The sequence below is a fragment of the Lepidochelys kempii genome, chromosome 13 (genome assembly GCF_965140265.1).
Source record: "Lepidochelys kempii isolate rLepKem1 chromosome 13, rLepKem1.hap2, whole genome shotgun sequence".
Lineage (NCBI taxonomy): Eukaryota > Metazoa > Chordata > Testudines > Cheloniidae > Lepidochelys > Lepidochelys kempii.
In genome coordinates this window covers 4,332,537-4,355,938 of record NC_133268.1, presented here as the reverse complement: position 1 = coordinate 4,355,938, position 23,402 = coordinate 4,332,537, and the positions used below count along the sequence as shown (strand labels likewise).

Here is a 23,402-nt window from a genome sequence, read left to right as displayed (position 1 = left end):
GGATTTCATTAATCCTGAGCTTCTCCACCCCCTCAGCTCTGCCACTCCTCTGTGAAGCACTTTCATGATAGCATAGGATGGGGCGGGGGGGGGTCAAGTTGGAGGGTGCAAATAGGTCTCAGGAGAGTCACAACCACCATGTGGCTAAAGGGGGATGGGGGTTCTGGTCTGGAGAAGATGGGGGCCATTGGCCTAGACCACCCTAATGGGGATTATATTACACATGTCCGCACAGACATGTCGTACACGGCTCGCTTGTATGTCATGCATGAGTGTATATCTTTGGCTTTTGAGAGGACAATCCTACCACAGCAAGTGTGGGTCCCGGGTGCTTCTGCATCACTGCTGTAGAGATCAGGAGAGTCCTGAAGCCATTACCTGCTGGGCAGTGCCCGGCTCTCTCTCAGATCCCTCTTTGCCAGTTGGGACATCCAACTCCGCAGCTTGAGCTGAACCTGGTAGTTTAGCTTTGGCATCAGCTTCCCCAGCAGTCTCACTCTCAGCCTCCTTTAACATCAGGGCTTTTCCTTCTGCCTCCTCTTCCTTTCCATCTGCAGGGACATTCAGGGTCTCCTCTCTGCCCTCACTGCTGGCCACTTGCTCGTCTGCCACAGACTCTGCTGATGCACCTTCAGCATCTCCCCACACAGCATCTTCCTCTCCTTCCTCTGCCCCTTCTTCAGATTCATCAACTACAAGGATAATAAATAGGCCTGGCAATGTGAAAGGGATGCAGAAAGCACCTAGTCCAGATGGGCACAGACACCTAGATTTCATAGACGCTGACGTCAGCAGAACTGTCAGCTGAGGAAGTCTCAGAGCAGCCGAACCCCGCAGTCTATCAATTTACAGGGAAATAGGAAAACTACAGAAAATACCTGGATGTTCCTCCCCAGTGTGAATGGACTCTGGGGAAGAACAACTCAAATGGGGATTCTGCTGAAGGGGAAGGAGCTGAGCTGGATTCCTGTTTCCCTCTCAAAGGAACTTTGGGGTCAGAGTAAGCTGAGCTGGATTTCCGTGCCCAGAATGGAATAGAAACTGGAATCCTGATCCAAAGCCCATTGGGGTGAATAGGAACCTCTCCACTGACTTCAGTGGGCTTTGGATTCAACCCTTAGGAGGAAAAGGTTCCCCAACTGAACAAAGCACAAAGGTACCATGAGGTGCTGGTTTTGTGGCATCCTACACCATATGTTTCGTTCTTCTCTTTGCTCACCAGCTGTCTCCCTCCCTCCCTGTCTCTTTCCTTCACTCATTCATGAGAAATGCACCCAGTGAACGCAGCACTGCACCTCCAATGCTTCCATCCCAGGACACAGAGTAGAGAACCCCAAGGAGGCGGCTTCCAGAGGAGCAGCCACAGGCCTGTGGTAGATGTAACAGGGATAAACGTCCAATGCAAGGAGAAAGGCTCTCGGCTCCTCCCCCACATAAAGACAGGATGACGGCTGGATTCTGACACCTGTGCTCACACTCAGGAGTACACATTGTCCCACTGAAATCAGCGACCAGTGAAATGGACAAGGTGGCAGAACTGGGACACAAGTGACATTAGAATCAAAAAAATGAGGAAGGTTTTTATGCTGGTTGAAGTAGCCCCAGATACCACAGTGAACGGAACATTGTGAGCCCGCAGACAGACCAGCAAACCCTCCTCTCCAAGGCCCCCATTTCTGACCAGCCCAGACCATTTCCTCTCACCTTTAATGAAGTCCAACTGATAAAGCACCCGCTCCTCGGCGTTGAAATCCACAGCGTAGTGCTCCATATTGTCATAACCAGACTCCAGCGCCTCCACTTCACAGCTCTGGGTCACCTCGGAAATTCTGGGAAAGGGAAGGAAGATACGATTCCACGTTATCCAGTCCCTCAGATAAATTGGGGTCAGAATGTGAATGTGAAAATAGGGAGTTCTACTTACTTCTGTATGAGAACTTTGGCATTCTGAGTAGCCAGAAAAGGAGAAGAGAAGAAAGGTGAGATTATGGGAATAGAACAAAAAAAATCAAGATAAAAACATGTGGCGAGCGTGTGCGCATTTGTGTGTGTGTGTGAGACAGACAGACAGAGAAAAACAGGTGGAGTTCCCACATAAGAACGGCCATACGGGGTCAGACCAAAGGTCTATCTGGCCCAGTATCCTGTCTTCCGACAGTGGCCAATGCCAGGCGCCCCCTAGGGAATGAACAGACCAGATAATCATCAAGTGATCCATCCTCTGTCACCCATTTCCAGCTTCTGACAAACAGAGGCTAGGGACACCATCCCTGCCCATCCTGCTCCTTATAAAGGACACACACTGTATATAAACCCAATACACCACCTTTGGGGTTTTGCTGAATTGTGAACCCAAACAACAACAAACAAGCACAAAGCCCAGCCCAAGTGCTCTCCTCAAGCCTGGCTGTCCTTAGGGTTTTCCCTACAGAAGCTGTCTGCCCAAGAACCTAGTTTCCTCTGCCTTAAAAGTGGTGACAACTCCTTATTCCAGAGCCACACCTTCCTGGACTTGAAGGATCTCAAGCAAGTGGGAGACTCCAAGCTATCAAGGTGTTGGTGGGAAAGGAAGATATGACTCCATTCCCATGGCACTGAGTTACAAGTCTGCCTTGAAAAGCAATGGTTGCTTGTATTTTAAAGCCAGTCTTGTCCTACTCATGACTTCCCCCTACCCTGTTCATCTCTTGGCTCTGGGAAACAAAGCATACTGGTTGGCAACAGGAGACCCAAGGTTGAACAAGATGACAATGGCCACTCAGCCTCCTGCCACGTTACCTGCACAAAGACTGTCATCTGCAGCTCCTCCATGGACTGCAGCGCTGCATCCACCAGCTTGGAGGATGACTCAATGTGTTCACTGTACAACCTGGTGAGGGCCTTCAGATGCTGGGTCTTCTCCTCCTGTTCATAGGTGATCCTTTGCAGCATGATCTTCCTCCTCTCCTCCAAGATGGCATACATGCGGTCAAACTTCTCACACAGAGCCTGCTTCTGGGCCTTGCTGTTGTCCTGCTCGAAGGATGCAAAGAGCACATTCACTAGCTCAACTGGCTTGGCTTAGACATAGGTTTGGACAGCTGATTCATGAAGTGAGGGGCAGGGGCTGAATATACTTTTTCATCAGTAATATTGGATCATCTGACATTTGTATTGAGCATTTCAAAATAAGAGGATTCCAATGCCCCTCAAAGCTATATAGGAGGCAGCATGATTTCATAATTAAACAAAGATCTGGGTAGATTGGAGTGAAAATCGGAATTTCCATCCCATGGGAAATTCTGATATTTTGACATTTGTTTTAGTTGGGATGAAGTTGAAATCTCAAAAAATTTCACCAAATGCAATATTCCAAAAAATGTCAGTTTGGAATCATCATTTCTGGAGTTCATTTCCTGTACCGTGGTCAAGTGACTCCCAGAATGCACTATGCTGCTCAGTCCGTTGAAATCAACATGCATCATGGGAGATGCAATCCAGACAAGGAGCCTGCCCCGTATGAGAGAATGGGAGCACAAAACACCCAAACTACATCTCCCATGAGACTCCACAGTTCTATAGGCAAATACAGTCTAATGTTGGACTGATTCAAAATGAAATGTTTCAGGTCAGCTCACCAAACCAAAATATTTCAAGCTGGATTGACTGGAAGCAAAATGAAGTATTTTATACTGTTTATCCCAAGGGAAAATTTTAAAAATTGATCAAAAACAAAAATCAGCAAAGACCTTTGAATTTGCTGAAACTACAGGTCATTTTGACAAAAAATTCCTGAGCAGCTCTACCTGTGGGAGTCAGGACTCCATGGTTCTAGTCCCAGTTCTGCCACTGTGTGCTCAAGATACATCCCCGCTGCTTCCCAGCTTCCCCAACTGTCTAAGGAGTGAATGAACTTCTCTATGTCACAGGAGGCTGAGTTCATTATTGCCAGTAGAGCCCTTTGGCAGCCTCAGATGGAAGGTACCTTAGAATGGTATAGGCACTTGGCCACTGAAATGCAGCCCCAGAGCAGCCAGCCAGCCAGTCAGGACTCATTGTATCCCAGTGCAAAGGAAAAAGGACATCCCAGCAAACTTCTGCCCTGGAGTGTCCACGCAGGGCAGACAGGGACTTTGGTTTCCCAGATTGTCTTCAAATGCAGCCAACTAAAGGAAAATGCATCTGTGCCAACAGCAGGAGCTTCCAAACTATCTGGGCCCAAAGAGCTGCCCCTCTCTGAGCTCAGAAATGTTTTATGGGGCTCCCCCTCCTCCTCCCCAAAAAGGATCCTGAGAACCTGCATGCAGTACCTCGATGTTCCTGCAAGTGCCTTGCAAGTTATCAATGAAGGCCTGGATTCTGTCATTGGTGGCCACAAGGGCTCCAATCCCATCTGTCAGAGCAGACTGTGGGGGGGCGGGGGAGGGAGAAAGAGAAAGAGAGAGCTCAGATAATTTACCATTCAGCACCGAGAACATGGCCAGCAATGCACAAGACACCAGGAGATTAAGATGGTCCAGGCTCCAAAGAGCCTGCCGCTGTGACAGACCATTCCCTCATTCACTACCACCCTGGCTCCCAGCACAGGTGCCTGCTGTGGTGGAAGGCAAGCTTCACGTTTTCAGAGACAAGAGGGAATGGCTTCATGTTGTCACCATTTGTGTAGTGTTCCCAAGCACCTCTTCCAGGGGGTGCTGGATAAATAAGACATCAGTGTCTTCCCACCCCACCCCAAGACCCATCTAAGTCTCTGTCCATCTGCTGACAGCACTGTCCCAGCAAAAAACATACAGTCTGGCTTTAAATTTATCTCACCAAGTACAAGTTAGAGTGTAGGATGGGAATCAAGAGACCCACAGCATCCTGATCCCAGTGTGACCTTGAGGATGTCACGGGCTTACCTCCATGCCTCAGCTTCTCCATCTGTTAGGAGGAGATAACATGTGCCTGACAGGGGTGTTGTGAGACTTAATTAATGAGCATCAAAGTCTTTGAGATCCTTAGGTGGACATTGCAGGCATACTGTGTGCACCATCTCCCTACCTCCACCCCACCCCAATGAACCTCGGGTCTATCTTGTTGCATGTTCTGTATAGTCCCTATGTACCAGTGGTGTGAATGAACAGTAACACTGAACTCAGCACCTGAAGCTTCTGAATGGTCTTCTCTAGTGGACAGGACCTACACTGATGCAATGGGAGAGCGGCTGGTATGCATGCATCATTTTAAATCTTTGTTTTGTCTAGGACCCTCGTAGCAGAGCCTGGAGTGGATAAAAGGCTGCGCTCTGTAAGAACAAGATGCCCAACTTTCTCCCCTCCACCCTGGTAGCAATGATCCAGGTACCGGGCACCCCATGAGCAAATGCCAGGGAGAAGCCAACCTTCTGTTTCATGTAGATGTCCGACAGGGGAGCTACTTCACACTCCTTGTGCTCTCCAAAGACCTTGCAGAGGGAGCAGGTGGGCACCCCACATGTCATGCAGTAGATGTTGATCTTTTCTTCCTCATGCTCTTCGCAGCTTGGATGTTCTGTCTTTAACAGAGGCCTGGAGCTACATGGGGGGAGAGGGCATGTGAGAGAGGGAGGCGGAAAGTCAAGATGGGGTTTTGATTTTTCTTCCCCCTACCAGTGCCAAGACTTGAAGCCCAACAGGGCAGATGCTACATGCTGAGAAGTCAGTACTGAGACCCAGGCTCTGGGGCAATGGAAACCAACCAGCTGCAAGCTCAGGTGAGCAGTGCCATCTGCTAGGAGTTCTGCACTGGTGTTAGCACCAGAGAGGCTCACCTCATTTCCTTCCTACCAAAACCAGCAGGAGCAGGAAATGAAATAGGGGAGGCAACATCCAGTGGACTGGAGGAGGTCAGGAGATCTGGATTCTCTCCCAGCCCCCAACTGAGGGCCAGTCACTTTCAGCTCTGTGCCCCTCTCACCCTTGGTCTGTCTCGTCTACTTGCGCTGTAAGCTCTTTGGGGCAGGGCCTGTCTCTCACGCTGCGTACATACACCTGCGGGGCACTTGCATAAATGACAACTTCTTACTCCACCAATCTATCCCGTCAGCAGCCCAGCTCTGCTGATGTTAGTAGGGAAGCTTCCCCCACTTTTTTTTACTTCTGTTAGCCCTGCAGAGCCAACCCAGCTGAGAGCGGGGGGACCAGGGTTCTATTCCCACTCGTGGATCAACAGCAGAATTGTTTGCTAAGTTCTACTTGCAGATGTGCAAACGCCCTGGAGGAAAGGGTGCTACAGAAAGCACAGTTTGGCCTGTAAGACCGTTAGTCCGAGGTGATGATGCACGAAAAGGAAAGACCCAAGTTTTTCTCTTAGATCCCACAGTGAGTTAACAGTTAGAAAAACTCTTTTTTTGACTTATAAAGTGGGCACGTTTGATCTGGAGTCGCCCTCTCATTTACACAGAGGCAGAGTCGCGTCTGTCGTAATCTATGGAATCAAAGCTCGTATGCAGGAGACATTGATTAAAGAAAACAACGACAACTATAGACACAACCAGGCTTCCACACAGGTTGATTTTTAGCTTTGACGTCTGCCTTTACCAGGGGACCGGAGCCTGTCTGGAACGCTATACAGTACACAGAGACCTCTAATGGCGGAATAATATTTTGCAAGAAGACACATTATAGAGTCTGCAGGCTGTACTGATGGATTCTCTCTCTCTCACACACACACACACACACACACAAGAAATGAACGGGTTGGGACACCTTGCCGACTCCTGTTTGTAAATATCAATGATGTTCTCCACCAGTAGATTCCTCTGCAGGCCATAGACACCGTGCCTGTCCAGGACCACTTCATGGCGACAGGATGGGCAGCGAAAGCGGCCTGCAGAGCCCAGGGTTGTCCCACGAGACTGAAACACAAACAAGGATCTTCATTAGATGCTGCTACAGGGGGGTTACTCAGCTGACCACAGACTGGTTTGATAGGAATCACATGACCCTAAGTGCACACTGCAAACCTGTCACATAGGAAGCAAAATGAGAAGAGGGTGTACTGTTAAAGAGAGGGATTGCGGTGCAGCAGCGAAGTGTAAACACAAGATATTTAATAGCCCAAAGGCAGGTGATGAAAATCCCCCAGGACAACAGAAGGATTGGAATCAGAACATGCAGAACCCCTCAGCTATGCTGAGCCATCTGCACATGACTCAAGAAGATAAATCTGGTACTGCTACCGGAAGAAAAGCCTTCTCTTGAAACGTTAAGTTAGTGCCCTCAGTTCTTCTCAGTTAATTTCAATCAAATAAGGAATTAGCCCTTCAAAGTCAGCGGTGGTCAGCAGCAAAGAGCCATGAAGGAGTTAAAAGCTATTAAAACTTCAGAGTGTATCATCACCATACCCAACATTCCTGCATGATGTGATGTGAGAACATGAACACTTCATGCTGAGGGAGATCCTGATCCAATGGCCCAAGCACAGGATTAAGAGCACCTATATTGTGATCATGGCTCAAACAGGCTCCCAGCACAGCCTTGGGCATGACACTTCACCCGTCAGTGACTCAATCTTCCCATCTGTAAAATGGAGACAGGAAGACTAACAGACCTGTCTCAGGTGTGGTGGTGCTCCTTAATGAAATGCCATGTGTTGCTGTGAATGCCCAGATTGCCACAAAAGAAAATGATGTATTACTGAGCTGCCAGTATGCCAGCCCATTCCTTATGAACACACTAGAATAGTTTCTCCTAACAGGTTTGGCATGAGCGGCCCCTCAAGTCTGTTGACAGCTCCTCCACATTTAGGCTAACATTTCTCACTCTTGCTCTGCATAAAGACGTTGCTTGACTTTCTGGGAAACTTGAGTCATTTTGTTAGAGGTCAGTGAAACACACACTTCTCTACAACACTGCTAGGTGTGTGTTATAACAGCCCGGAGCAGGCAACCATCAGAGCTTCATGTTCGCTTGCCCCAGAAATGGAGCACTTAGCATTTTCATAAGTTTAAAAAGGACACTGGCCCTGTAACAGGGGAATCAGGTGCATGAGTAACACTAGCTGGGTCCCTCCCAACTTTCTGCTCAAGCTTTCTGTACATTAACGTTACAAATAGAGGCTATTCCTTGTTGGGGGTGCGGGATGGGAAAACATGGGACAGATGTTAAAGGATGGTCTCGTGGGCAGGGCACTTGACTGGAACTCAGATGATCGGCATTCTAGTCCTGGCTCTGCACACAGGCTCCCCGTGTGACTTTGGCCAACTCATTTCACCTCTCTGTGAACAGGGGATAGTTCACTCCTACCTCACAGTAGGCTGGGCTGTTAATCGTGAATGTTTCTAAGGCTCCCAGGTCCCTTGACAGAGCGAGCGGTCGGCCCTGACACTTGAACCAGCAGGAAAGGAGTTCAGTGCATTACTTTCCTTTCCTGAGAGGATTGTGTGTGAGAAAATTTAGCAGAAGCTGGAAAGGGTTGACGACTAGGACAATTTGGGGGCATTCTCCTTTCCTACCCAATTGACCAATCCATATTTCAATAGCATGATCTCTTCCTGCCTACTTAGAAACACAGACACAGGACCCTGCAGTATCAATTGAATTAAATAAATAAAAAAAACCTCTCCCCACGAGCGGAAGCTGCAACTCGGATTACTCACCTGAAATATGTCATTTGCGCATTTCCGGCACAGGTTGTGCTGACAAGGCAGGATTACCACAGGTTTGGTGAACACCTCCAAGCAAATAGGGCATATGAGCTGCCTCTCCAGGCTGTCGATGGGGTGATCCCGCCGATAGGAGTTGTATTCCATTTGGATGGACATGACAAGAAAGCCAATGCAGCCCTCGACTCTCCCTGCTCCCCCAACTCCCAGCAGCACTCAAGCAACAGAACAAGGAAGCACTGTGTGGCTCGGCCTGTTTGGCTCTGGACTGTGGTGCCGAGGAAGAGCACAGGAAGATTGGATGGGGAAAGCAGCCTGCCACACAGATTAAGAGCTGCATGCAGCTGTTGGCCTAGTAGGTCTCTGGGGCTCTGCTTCAGCTCCACTTTAGGACTCCTGGAATTTGATGGCTGAGGCTACTCCCCTCTCATGTTACTATTAAGGTTCTTGCTCATCTCTGGAGGGAAAGAAGGCTCATTCAGTCTGAATTCATAGCCCAGTGTCAGCAGATTACCCAACAGAGACATCCACTATAGGTGGTGAAGCTAAAAAGGACTCAAGCACATTTTTAGTTCACACAGAGCCAGGGTGCACACATCCAGGCACACAGTACGCATAAGCTCTTTGGCACAGGGGTTTCCCTAGTGCAAGGAAAATCTGACTAGCAACCTTTGGGTGCTGCTGAAATATAAACAAATGTGAGATTGAGAGCAGTTAAAAGAATAGTCAGGAGAAAAGCTCAGCCATTTGATTATGGGATGGAGAGAGGGTTGCACAATGGCTACTCCCGACCACAGCAGCAGTCAACTAACTAGAGGATAAATCTTGATCTTGCACAGCACTCATTACTGGGACTTACATAAGAGGTTGCAAAGTGAGGAAGGATGATCCAGTGGTTAGAGCACTAGCCTACAACTTGGGAGAGCTGGGCTCAAGTCCCTGCCACAACCCTCCTGAATAACCTTGGAAAGTCACTTAGCCTCTCTGCCTCAGTTTCCCCATCTGTACAAGGGGGACAATCGCACTGCCCTACCTCACAGGGTGTTGTGAGGATAAATACATTAAAAGATTGTGAGGTGCTCAGATAGTATGGAGTCGGAGACCATGTATTTACCTGAGACAGAAGAAACCTCTCCTTTTCAATGTGTTCTTGACAGACAGGCAAACTTAACAGTTTTCCACACCCTATGAATTCTTAGCTCTATCAAGGCAAAGATATGATGTGCTAGCGGACAAGCTTCACATGATGTATGCTAGTTCCCATTTTATTCAAATGGTCTCTTGTTATATGATTAACGGAGTAATCCTTCATGAATTTTTTTTTAAGATTAATAGAATGCCAATCTGATCACATGTACAAAAAATTCATAAAAGCAAACAAACTTGAGAATAAATGTGTGTCAAGGGGTTTATTTTCATATGTAATTCTGGGAAAACCAACTATGTATTGGTAAAGCCTTATAAGTATATGCAACAATTTTGGCCATTTATGAGAGGTTTTGCATTTTTTTTTCCTTTTGAAAATTTAAGTTGTCTTCACGTATTTTACATGTTCAATATTTAAATTTGCCTACTTTTTGCATGTATGACACAAGGAACTAAAATTTAACGTTGCATTACATATCACAAAAGCCTTTTGAACCAAAACAGCACAATAGATGCTGGAATGTAGAGTTACGGGAGAAAAAAAATGGTGATTTGGGGGCCAAAGGTGAGGAAAATTGAGAAACACCAGTGTAAGGGAATCCTAAACCAGGTTATTTTAAGGAGGAGATTTAAATATTCACAAGTCAAGAGCCAACAGGTCTGTGCACATTCAGTAACGGGAAAACCTTTAGTGAAATCAAGTACAAACAAAACTCCACCTTCACCTGAAATCCAACCTAAACACCCCTACTATTCCAGTCTCTTCTGAGTAGCAACCACAAAGTGTGTGGTGAGGTTCATGATGTGGACAAGTGTTCAAAGGTGCTAGGTAACATCCTCTGTGCTGTGGTTGACATTGCAAAGTGATGCTCTTGGTAGCCAAAGAAGGCTGCATTAAAGATGGAAAGAAAAAACCCAAACAAATGTTTCTGCATTGAAAACATTTATTTTACAACAGTGGTTTCAGATAATTTAGCAATCTTTATTTTAGTTTATACTGAGACATACATTACACAAATTACCATGCTAAAACATAAAATAATTCCTTCTGCTTTAACCGTATGTATGTATGTACAGGAGCTCAGTAGTATCGAGTGTTACAATCCACAAAGTTCAGACAGCCACATTTACTTACATACAATTCAAAGTATGGTCCTTTAGTTACATAACAAAATATATATATGTCTATACATATATAATTGCTTTTCAGATGCTTTAATCCTTTGTTTTTACAACTGCTAACATTTTTTAAACAAGGGCTTTTCCCTCACCCCACCAGAGCTGAAAAACAGTGCAAATGTGAAATGCATTCTCTCATTACATCTTCAGCTCCCACAGGCTTCAGAAGAGGCTGATATGACAAACCCATAGTGAATTGCTTATCTCAGGTCCTTGCTCACATGCAAAACAAATATAAACCTTGTTGGATGTCAGTGACCAGGCAAACCAGTAGCCTCTCCTCTCCTACCTCAAAAAGGAGAAGAAGGAGGGGATGTGGCAGAATGAATGGAATGACAGCAATTGGCTTAAGTGGCACACATGCACCAAAAAAGGAAACCTCAACAGCAAAAGTTTTCTGAACTGGGCAAATGTCAAGGTCCATCTATTGTGACAGACACATATGTCAGTTCAAACATTTAAGTAGCAAAAGGAACCCCTCCTTGATCCCTATAGATTTTCACATTTGTGCTGATTGCCATTAGCAAATAGAAAAACCAAATGTGATTTGTGCATGTACTTTGTGTTCATGCTAAGCAACACCTTCAGGGACATGGGGCCCAAGAAGGACCACCTGGCATTCTCTAACCAAGATGACTAGAAGTAATTTGGTGGTAGTAATATGAACACTGGCCACAATCTGTGTGGCTTTCAAGTCACCACTAGTTTTACCTCACAATTCATAATGAATTCCATGCCACCCTTCTGAAGTCAGTCTGTCTGTAAGCAACAAAAAATGGGATTCCTCAACCAGACAGTGCAAAGGCATCTTATTATTCAAGATACAGCCAGTCATTCTAGCAAGGAGGGAAGACTTTGTGGACACACAGAAGCTGAGAGGATTTTTACCCCCCTTACATATGGCATGACATTCTTACTCAAATACTTTACCTAATTCTATTTATACAACAGGATCTGTTCATTTTTTTCCTTCACCTGTCATTCACTCACAGATCTATTTCTTTTTCCTGCAGCTGAAAGGAGAAGTTCTGATTCTGGGCACACAAAACTAACTTCTTCACTTGTCTGGCTGAGAGTTCATAAGAGCAGTGCTGGGAAGCAAATTTCGTGTTTTACCACCAAAGAAAGACAGCAGCAGTACCAGGTGCACACACGTTGTATAAATATATACATATGTGCATACACACACACACACACAATATTGCAATCCCATACTTACAGCACAAGGTTTGGACCTCCTTGATTTGCAAACTACATTGAATCCCACACTGCACAGGGTACAGTGTAGCTAAAACCAGCACAGGAATCAGGAACTATCAATGTTTTTTGTTACACCTCCAGTCACACAGTCTCCTGGGACAGGATCAAAGGGCAGTTGACAGGGTTCAAATAAGTCAAGTCTTTTGGAAACCCATGCTGCACACAAAATATAATCAGCAATCATCCACAAACAACAACAAGGAAACATTCTTTGTTGGTTGTGAAAATGTAGTAGGGAAGAAGACAGCCATTAATTCTTGAGCAATCTATTCGGGTTACAGCTGAATGTAACCTACCAATACCCAGCATTTCCCTCGAGGAATAAACAGAATGGTGCATGGAATATTGGCATTTTTCTTCCAAATGAAAATGTGTCTTCCCGAATTATGGAGTTTGGCATGGCGGGCAAGAGACAAACAGTTGCCCTGATGTAGCTTAGCCTTTGAGGAAAGCACCTTCTTGGAATGAAACAGGGACTTCAGGCTTGTAGTCTCTCATTTAGATAACAGTGAAGTCTCCAAATGCAGTATGTGAAACAGACTATCAGTTCTCATAGGACTTGAACACTGACAAGATTTCCTGTCTTTTCCCTTCCCAATATAGCCAACAAAATTAAACTTTCCAAGCTATCAGTGGTATTTCTTTTAAGGTGTATAAGCAGTTCAGTGGTACACTACAAACTAGAAGGCCCCCTCTATGGAAGGGAGCAGTGGCGTTCAAATGGTTATGCATGTTCAATTCATACTAACCTCACACTATAAACATCTGTACAGGAGCTGGGTTTCAGTGCTCCAGTCCAAGGATTAATGCAGGCTGAACAGCACCCAGAGGGGTCAGTAAGATGGAGGAACTGCAAAGCGGCAGAAGCCTATCAATCTACCTAGCCAGGATCCTGTGTAAAAGCCAAGCCAATATCCAGTTGCACTAGGCAGGGAAAACTGCAGCACGAACACATTTCCTAAATTATTTGGAAATGTCGAGAACACTGAAGGGGATCAGACAGATTTTAAGGGCACAGGGCACCTCTTTCAGGGCCGGTGTACACTACCAATACTCAAAGTCTAGCCCTGTAAAAGCACACACAGGTCCCACCACACTACATAAAATGACCCTAGTAAAAAAAAAATGGATCAGGAACAAACTTCAATCAGCTCCCTAACTTAGTTATATCTGTAGTGTAAACTGGCTCTGACAGAATGGGTTTTAAAAATTGTTGTCCCTCTACCACAACATTGTTGAAAGACTTAGTACCTTGTTCTAGTACCACATTAACATCTTCTTTCTGAACAGGTTCTGCACATATAAATCTCAAAAAGCATCATACATTTTAAACACTGAGCACTAATATCTAAAGCAGTTTAAAAATGTTACAAATCTAAAAATAAGACTGAAGATATGGCTCTAAAATGTTACTGCATGGAATTAGCAGAAATCTACATATCAAATGCCATTAAGACGTTTACATAAACAAATTTAAATACAGATAAATAGTTAACTTCCTACATACATTACCAATGAAATTAAACTGGCATTTAACAGGCACAGTGCCCCTTCATTCACTTAAAGTGAAGATTTTGACTCATCATTTGTTGCTCTAGATGAAGTTTGGGGATTTCCACATCCAGAGGAAGAATGGGGTACAGTAAATCCATCACCAGCTACTTCAATGGCAGTTCTGCCGTTATGAAAAACTGATGGTATGTAAGTATTCGCTGATACTGAAGAGCTGCTTTGTTTACATATCCTCTCTAGGAGTCACAACAAAACTTGGAAGTAAAGTCAGTGGTCCTTAATATCACTCATTAGGGTACTCCCCAGACTGGGCTGTCTCAAAAATCCCACCTCCTAGATACCAAGCGGTTATGTTTCTATCTACTAAGGGAGCTAGTGCTCTGAATAGATTTTATGAGCTGGATGGGAACGACTAAATAACCGAAACAAAGACCTCAGGAAACAGAGAAACTTTCTCTTATAGTGTAACTTTTAAAAAAACCTTAAGTTTAAGTCTCTGGCAATACACTTAACACAGAACAAAGCTGCTTAGGTTAAGTGTTTTGGAAAGAAACATTCTGCATCTAAGCCAGTAACAATGGCCTTTAAGTTGACTTCCTTTTTTATTTCCCAGGCTTTGGTGCCTGTTCTAGCCTTCAAGTGAAGCTGCTATTCCAATTCTGGTAAGTATAATGCAGTCATCCCATAAAGTTTGGAAATGTTTGCTGCTGCTTAGCATGTAAGATTTTAGCTAAGGAACCACTATTTACATTTTGTACTCCCTGGGTGTGTGTACAAACTTTGGCCATTTTGCAATTATAAAAGTGCAAGCAGTAGTTTTAGACTTGTGGTGTTTATGTATAATGTATATGTCAATTAAAAATAAATGTGGCAAGTTATTTATTGGCAGGGCCCTTTTTTAAATAAAAAACAAAGATGAAAAGGAGAATGGATAACTTTCAAGTCTTCTGGATACATAATGCAGTTTAACATCCTTTTCTGAAATAACAAACTACATTTAAAATAACCACGTGTTTCATATAAAAACTGAGCAGTCAGGGAAAAAAGGGATGACACTCCTGCAACAAATCTTACGTTGAAAAGATTTAAGATGTTAAAAAGTAAGGGAGGGAGTGCACTATGTCCTGAGATCAGAGTTCTGGTGTTTCCCTTACAACATAAGCACATACAATGATGCATGGTCTGCTAATTTACTGTAGATGGATGTGGACACATCAACTGTTGAAAGGAAACTACCACTTTCTGAATTTGGGTCTTGCTAGGTAATTAGAAAGGAGGAAATTATGGACTTATGTAGTGGATAATCAAGTATATATAAATGTGTTACAAGTCTGAATCTTGGGTTTTTTTTCCTCCCCTAACACCATTGTGGTGCACTTTTAAATGTACCCTTTCATGGCTCTTTTTCCAAACAGTGCAGAACATGAACTGAGGTGTCATCTTTAACTTCGATTTTCTGATCTTCCTCAATTTCAGTTTTAAGGTTAGTTCGTATTTAAAAGTACACAGGGCTCCTACACTGTGACATTGTTTACAAAGAATGCAGCAAGTGACTTCAGTGGAGTTTGAAGCTAGAGTTAAGAAGCCTCGTCCTGCATTTAATTCTTACATTGCACATGGAAACATCCTGATGATGTTTACTGACGCAAATGAAGTGCTACGGAAACTAAGAAATAGCATCTGTAATTTCAAAACTAACTAAAGATCAAAACTAACTTGGATCCCTGATACAAGGAGTCACAACTTCTTCACAATAAAGTGACAATTCAAATGAACTGATGTTTTGCATCAGTTGTTCTAGACCAGAGGAAGGAAGAATATTCTGCAGTGTAATTAATATATGCGGAAAGAGTCTCTCCCTCATTTTACCAGCCCCTTTTGTCAGCTATGCAGATAAATGTATAGTTAACGTCTACCCAGTAGCATTCACTGAGATGTTCAGACCACAAAAGCAGCTTTGGCCAGTAAGCTTTTAGGGAATTAAGTTTGCATATATATCCTAATGTACTCCAGAGTAGAACATAACATTAAGTACAGGTTTAGGTAGAGTCTATACAAGGCCACTGGGACCCTAGTTTTGATCTGGAAACTTAATTTATTCCCCATCCAAAGCAGTTAAATAAAGTCTTTACTTAAGCAAGGATCTAAGATCAGTTTGTGACTGATCTCTTGAAACAGCAACACAGGCCTTTTCCTGATACTAAGTACTGAAACAAAGAGCAGAGCAGTAAATCACTGGTAGCCCAAGATATGCTGGTAATAGTGTCCAAGTAACTTCAAGTTTGTAGGATTACCAACTTTACTCAAATGCTACAGGGGGAAATGGCTCATAAATGTCTATGGTAGCTAAAATCTGTTTAGTTAAGTAGAATGACAGATTCCCTTTTGATACCACACCAGGATCCAACATAGTCAAAAGCACACTTTTGCTTGCATCAGACTTCCATGCATGCAATTGTGTTCATGAACCAGCAGTTATTAGGGGGGAAAAGTCTGCTTTTAGAACAACCTGATTCAGCATGGAGAGTTGAAATCTTTTTTGGCTAATATGTTTGGCAGGATTTCAAGCCAGAGGTTTTAATTAATCTTTCACTATGTGCAAGGTTATAGTGAAGGATATTCACATGGACATTTCTGCACATCTTTACAAGGCACAAGCTACAGCCTTCAATAACAAAGAAACTATGCAAGGTTAGCCCAATTGTAGTGCTTTCCCTGCTATGGCAAGAGACCTTAGTTCAGTTCCTGGGCTCTTCTTCTTTAGGCTGGCAGGGAGACTTGAGCAGTGCTAAGCACTTTCTCCAAAGTGACCCCTCTGCCTTGTGAAAGAGCAGAATGGAAGAGTCCCAAAGGGAATGTTGGCTGGAAGGATGTCAGTCACTTTGTAGGGCCTGAAAAAGTGTGTGGTGGGGGCATGTGATGTGAAGAAACAGATGCAAAGGGAAGAGAGGAGAAGTGATATAGACATAAAAGATCAAAGCAGAAGAGGCATAACTAACTACCGAAAGCTCCCTGTGTATAAGTTTACTAGTTGTTCCCCTAAATCCTTATTCAACATTTTCTAAAGAGAAATCTGTTAAAATCAAAATATATCAGCTGCAAAGTAAATGCTTCTGTGACAGCTGAGCAAACCTAAAATTCACAAATTAAACTACAGTTTTAAACATTATTCAGACATGATTTGATTTCAAGATAGCACAGGAAACTGTTTAATAGTTTCCACAATAATTTATGTGAAGAAAAATAAAATGTGTAAACAAACAAATCTAAACAGAATACTGTGTGCAAACTATTATTTGAGATAAACACAAAGTGAGGTGTTTTGTTCTTAAATAGCCATTTACATATTCCAAAAAGTTGTTCATGACAAAGTTAAAGGGACATGGTCAGCTTAAAAGCATTTTTTTAAAAAAGTGTTCCTAACGGTCTTACTAATAGCATTTTAGATTATTAAAAGAGCATTTTAAAAATCTAATTTGCTTTCCACCATTGCTGCTATTTGTTTACTTTGTGTTTCCTTCACTTGGATAATGAAAACGGACTAATCAGTTTCACTTTAAGATTCTCATGCACTAACAAGAGGCTGAAATAAATACTGCAGGGGAATGCTTAAACTCAGACAAACAGCTTCAGCTTGAAATAAAAAAAGTCCCTAAAAATAATTCTAACATTTGGTTTTTGTCACAACCTACATTTTGGGCCTATACTATCAGAGAATTCCCATTATGCATAAGGAGCTGTCCATCAATTTAATGTCTGAAGAGTAAAAATCATAAATAAGGGAAGCATGTCCAGGGCAGTTTTATTTAGGCTGAAAACCGGCATTAAAGAATTCCTGCCCTATCATGTTGGTGTTTTTTCAGTTCTTTGCATTGTAAACTTGCTTAGATAGAGGTGCAGGGAGAGACAGGAAGGGCTAGAAACAAAAATCTTAAGATCTTTGTGGCACTCATAAAAATGATGAGCTCTATGGTCTTCACAGTTCAACTGTATGGAAGCAGAGCAGCTTGTGACTGATTTTACTCACTTTTAAAAAGATCTTGTTTTAGGCTGGTATCACTGCTTAAAATGCAGAATGTCTCCATCATACTCTTATTGTGAAAACTCCTCAATACATAACACAAACAGACATTTAACATAACTCCATACATGCTATAAAAAAGGAAAAAACAAACAAATAAGACCATAGCTAAACTGCTTTAAATACTGCATGCTACAGCACTTCATGTATCATCAAGATACGACACTGAAGGTGACAAAAGGCTGAAGGGATTACAAAATATTCTCAGCAGGTTGGAGGCTGCCTTCTTACTCTGGCAAAACTTTTTTTCCTCCCCATTCACTATTTCTAATGTTCATGATTCTAGTGTTGAGTTGGCCATGTATTTATTTATCCATTCTAAATCAGTGTTTCCTTAACTTAGTTAAATCCATCAGTGTGGTAGCTGGGGTGAGAGTCGGTTGTGAGCTGGGTCGTCTCTGAGGCTGATGCTGGTTGTATCACAATAGGTGTGTCTGTGGCCTCTGAAAAGAAGTGAAAGCAATGTTTTATTGCACTGGGGAAAATAGTTTCCATTAATTTTTGGCAAGCAGCAGGCAATCACACTTCTCAGCAACAGTATCAACAGTACACTTCCACACCCTCTCTTCTGAAGCACTATCTTAATTCATTATTTTCAGTTGGAGTTCAAATCAAATGAGAACACCTGCATGCTAGGTACTTTATTTGAAGTAATGGTGTTTTAATTTACCTATCAAGAGCCATGCATGCATAGAGCAGCCATTACTGATTTCCCTCTTAAAAGCATTAATTCCAGACTAAGTGAACTAAATCATAATACCCAACTCAGGCTATTTCCTTTTAACTCAAAATCATTTTCTTGCCTCAAAGAAATAAGTTTACATAGCACCATGCACTGATCAGCTAAAGACTGAAAGATAATATTTTCACTCATTAACAGCTGCTAGGGTCTCTGGCCCATCCCTGGAAGATAAGCAACCAGGTACTTTCTGTTCCCCTCTCTGGGCCTAGAGCTGATATCTGTGGGAACTGGGTAGAAGAGTCTAAGCCTAGTGAGGAGAGGAGGCTGCAAAGCAGCAGAAAAGGTGGAGTGAGGTAGATCATCCGCCCCATAGCTCCATGGTAGTTGGAGTCTAGAGGAGCTAGGAGCCTCAGCAATTCAACAGAGGATGTTAAAGCTGCTCCTTCATTTGCTCACTCTGTCCATAATTCAAGAAGAAAGCGGTACACAGCCCAGCAGCTGAGGCATCAGTAAAAAAACATGAACAGAACGCAAGGTTTGCACGGATATAAACAATTTTAAAATGAAAGCTCAGATTTTGTGTTGACTGATCATATTGGACATGCTTATATGGGGAAGAATCCTTCTTCCCACATGCCTGAGGCGGTTTGCACAGCTGCTGTGACATTTAACTTAATGTGCTTTCCGTGTAAAGGGCCACTACACATAAGCACAAGAATCTGTCTGGTTTATTACTTCAGCTACCCCATCTCCAATGACCTATTCCTCACCTGCTGTTAATGAAACTTACCCCTTTCGTCCGACTGTAACTGTGCCTCCAAGTCCTCTGGAGAGACATAGTATTCCTGCTCGCTGCCTTCAGGAGGTTTAGGTTTACACTTTCCACAGCAACAGTTACAGCAGCAACACAGACAGCAACAGCAGTAGCAGCCTGTGATGAGCCCACAGAACACAAACAGGGCCTGCAGAAAGGAGAGGAACAGAAAGAATGTACACAACACATAAGCTGCATCTTCTAACAAAGTGGATAGCTCCTGTTACCTAACCTAGAGCTCTAACTACAGAAGAGGTCAGTTTAAATGGGTTAATTATATAAACAGAGATCCAGCTGCTTTGGACATCAGGCTCGTCACTGGAACAGAATCAAACAAATACGAATATGCAGTATTTTATTTCCTAATTAAGAAAATAGTCATTAACATTCTAGTCCAGTGTGAACACTGGGCTGCTGAGAAGGACTGGATACACAGGAAGAGGAACCTGAGGAGAAGCACTCTAGAGGCAAAGCAAATTAAAGGAATCTTCTCCTCTCCACCCCCTCCCCAAAGAGGGCCTAGGGTCAGGATACAAAGGGACAAAGCAACACTACTTAAAGATAAGACTCGTACATTATTCACAGCAGAATACTGCATCCTGAAAAAAAAATTCCTGAAATTGGAGTATAATGAACTACTGTTTCAGCTGCATCCTAAAGTGTAGATAAGGCTAAGAACCACTCATGAAATACTAATAGGAGTTCGTCTTGTCTTGCCCCTCTCCAGGTGCCTGTGGTGTTCATAGTGGCACCCACTGATGGTAAAATGCAACTCTTTTTGCATTGCGAACCGAGAGGGTTCTTTTATTTCAGCCAATTATCCAGTCACCGATCCATCAGTGATACAACTATTTTCTCACCCCAAAGGAGTCAGGAGATGAAGGTGCTGGCAACTACGCAGGAAAACATACCCAATGCCTGAATCATCAAGACTGGAAAACAATCTTAATCAACCACGTAGAATGGTAAGTAATGTCACTGTACTAAAGCACAGTGAGCTAGAAGAGTTCAGATTCCTACTAAGAATCAAGTGGCTCCTAAGAAATATAATTAATCATGATATATTTGCATATGACAAACATTATCATCCGCCCTCCAAAAAAAGAGAATGATTTATAGATTATATATAACTCACATCTCATATTTTCTTTTAAATGCTCTAAATTCCTGAGTAGTAAAGATCTCACAATTGCATTTCAGGGTTTGCATGCATCTGAGTGCAGCAATATAAACATGAATCAAGTAAAATACAATGATTCTTGGAAACTGGCAATGTTTATTGCCAGAAACTCTCCACATAAGATTTATTACATCTCCTCTTCAATGTGCATATAAGACTATTAAGAGTTCAGGAGGACACGAGCTACAGTGTTACTGACTACAACAATATTCAGCTCTGTTTCCATCACTTCAGAACTGGCTGGGTGCAGCAGAATAAATAAATAATCCATTGTCTATGAAATTGAAAAGTGGATTAGAGCAAACTGGCTGAAGAAATGGTGGGTGTTGAGGGAGAAGATGGGAATACTTAGTGAGCTTGCCTGTTTAAGGGAGTGTGTTTCTGATTTGTGGCTCAAGTTTGCAATCTTGGAATTTACTAGGTCCAGGGATATTTTTGTAAAGTCTAGTAGCAGCTGTTGCTTAAAAAAACAAAAACAAAAAAATAAACAAAAAAACACCACCCACAACCAAACATCGCTTCTATCTGCATCTCACTATGATGCAGAACTGGCTACTGTTATTTGTGCCTGTGTCACTTAAGACAGATTACTGTGATAGGCCTACCTGCAGTAGCACACTGAGACGCTGTGGAAGATCAAGATAGTGCAGAATGCTGTCGCCTAGCTGTTGAGCAGCACTCAGGAAGTGCACACCACCAATATGCAGACAGATACTGATGAACAATACATTTCTGGGCAGTTATCTAAGTGCCTGTTTTAGTCTATTAAACCTTAAAATGTTTCGGAACCTGGTTGCTTAAAGGACCCCCTCTCTTTCCTTGACCACGTTGTCACAGTTAAGATCAATGCAGATGCCTAAACTAGAGACCTCAACACAAATGGAAGGGCATTCTCCATGGTCTACGAGAGCTCAGATATGTTAATCTTCCTGGGCACACTGCTTATTTTATTTTCTCTTAATCACTTAGGGAGGTTGAGGGTTTACAGGCAAAGGAAACTGGAGGGTGACTGAGGTGTGATTCTATTAAATGACTAGCTATGGTGTGCAGTTCTTTGTGGGAGAGTCTATTAATTGGGAATTTGTAACTGGAAAATTGATGGATAAAAAGTATTGCATAAAAACAGATTTTCTAATGGTGTTTTAAATGTTGGGATCTGTCTAAAGTTCTGGATAGGTGCCAGATATATCAAATAAATGAAATAAAATACCACGAATATCCAATTACCAATATTGGTACAGTACCCATTGAATGGCTAAGCATCTGTTCAGAATAAATGCAAAAAAAAATCTTTATTTCATTTACCTTTGCCCACCAGCTGGATAGGACGAAGTATGTGTTCACATTCTCCTCTCCAAACTGCTCTGCTACGTACAGGCCCAAAGAGCCATACTTATCATATATGTTTCGTTTTGTGGCATCAGTCAATATTGCATGTGCATTGTTGATCTCTTTAAATTTATCTGCAGCCTCTGGATTATCTGGGTTCTTATCAGGATGATATTTCAATGCAAGTTTCCTGTGGAGTGGGGGAAAAAATTCTCAGGTGCTTTTTTGCAATTCATCCTACTACAAGAGGTAGATTGACCTGTCCATCTTTCCTCCCATCAAATCTGACAGGCTCTCCAGTCTCAGGAAAGAGTATTTACAGAATTATGATTTACTTCACTTCTACCTTTCCATTGCCCCACTGAGTCTCCTTTAGATGGTAACAAAACTGTAATCTTTCTACATGGTCTATACCACTAGCCTAGTGGAGCTCACAGGATGAATTTCAGATTGAGACTTCAGTACAAAGACAGAGGAAGCTTTCTTTTCTGCTCATCTGATCTAGCAATTTGTACTGTTAAGTTCTCAGTAGCAATGCTCCAAATGAAAGGGGGCATACATAACAGAATAGAATGCGCAACAAATCTAAGACAGGGTTCTGAAGGCCACATCTGAGAATGCTGCCACATCTAACCTGCAACGTCTAGCAAACTAAAAATAGAACTGACAATTATTTGGGATCAGTGCTCAAATCACTGTGCAGAAACAGCCTATTGTTCAATTCAAGATGTCCTTGTGGTGGAATTAACTTTCACAGTTAACAGATATCAGAAAATTATAGACTCCATTAAGTTTTCAGCAACATGGCTTCAACGGATCTGGAAGTGTATATAGCCTGTTGAAGTCACTGAATTCAGGAACAAAAGGTTCTTTTGATCTTTGGGTTCTGTTTAAATTTGAAAGTTCAGACACTCAGAAGAGAATAAAAAGAATCTCTGAAGAAAAACCGGTAAAATAACCTATTAATAGACATGAAAAGAGAAACCAATCGTCCATACTTTATTTGGGCCATTGTAATTCTGTGGTACAAAATTAGGGTAATGCCACCAAACTACACTTCAAAAAGAAAAGGAGGACTTGTGGCACTTTAGAGACTAACAAATTTATTTGAGCATAAGCTTTCGTGAGAAAAAAGGGACAAAAATAAAAGGAAAACTATTTTCTCTCAAGAGCACTCACAAGCCAAGATTACTACTGACCCCTAGTGTAATGTTCAAACCACTGCCATTTGTTAACTATAACCATACTGAACTGTAGCACAATATTTATGAGTAGCAATTAAATACAAGAACAGTATTGTGATTTTTTTCTCCCCAAAAAAATAAGATTAAAAAAATTGGACAATGCAAAGCAGTTTCAGGTTTTTTTTGTTTTTTAAGGTTAAAAGTCAAATCTGGATTTTAAAAAATTAGTATTTAAAGTTTAATGTGAAAAAATGTTAACTGATTTTCACTGATACTGATAATACATTGCTGACACAAGTATTGTGTAAATATAAGTATTATATTTAGTAATATAATAATATGAGGAGTATTGATAAATATAAGCACAGACTACATAACACACTGAACGTGACATTCGGACTATCTGAAACGGTTAGTAAACATGCTCTGT

The 23,402-nt window shown here is 42.6% G+C and overlaps 2 protein-coding genes across 6 annotated transcripts in view; both read right to left on the bottom strand.

Moving 5' to 3' along the window:
- Window positions 1–515: 515 nt before the first annotated feature.
- Window positions 516–8,752, bottom strand: LOC140897148 (tripartite motif-containing protein 55-like). Its single transcript, XM_073309519.1, has 9 exons — window positions 8,600–8,752; window positions 6,708–6,856; window positions 5,363–5,528; window positions 4,290–4,385; window positions 2,779–3,012; window positions 1,925–1,947; window positions 1,705–1,829; window positions 598–692; window positions 516–551 (listed from the first exon to the last, which is right to left on the bottom strand). The coding sequence occupies exons 1-9, from the start codon at window positions 8,750–8,752 to the stop codon at window positions 516–518; spliced, it is 1,077 nt and encodes a 358-aa protein (XP_073165620.1).
- Window positions 8,753–10,677: 1,925 nt separating this feature from the next.
- DNAJC5 (DnaJ heat shock protein family (Hsp40) member C5) overlaps window positions 10,678–23,402 on the bottom strand; it is a 62,567-nt gene continuing 49,842 nt past the window's right edge. For all 5 annotated transcript variants that reach the window (XM_073308940.1, XM_073308936.1, XM_073308938.1 and 2 more), the window contains 3 exons: window positions 21,765–21,978; window positions 19,256–19,427; window positions 10,678–18,226 (listed from right to left, as the gene is read on the bottom strand). In XM_073308940.1, the coding sequence (XP_073165041.1) occupies window positions 18,123–18,226; window positions 19,256–19,427; window positions 21,765–21,978 (490 nt within the window). In that variant the 3' untranslated portion in view covers window positions 10,678–18,122. The remainder of the gene's footprint in view (window positions 18,227–19,255; window positions 19,428–21,764; window positions 21,979–23,402) is intronic.

Coding starts and splice junctions, on each gene's coding strand:
- LOC140897148 (XM_073309519.1), bottom strand. CDS start 8,752: ATGGAATACAACTCCTATCGGCGGGATCACCCCATCGACAGCCTGGAG. Junction 6,857..8,599: donor GCGCAAATGACATATTTCAG/GTGAGTAATCCG, acceptor TTTGTGTTTCAG/TCTCGTGGGACAACCCTGGG. Junction 4,386..5,362: donor ACATCTACATGAAACAGAAG/GTTGGCTTCTCC, acceptor GCCCCCCCACAG/TCTGCTCTGACAGATGGGAT.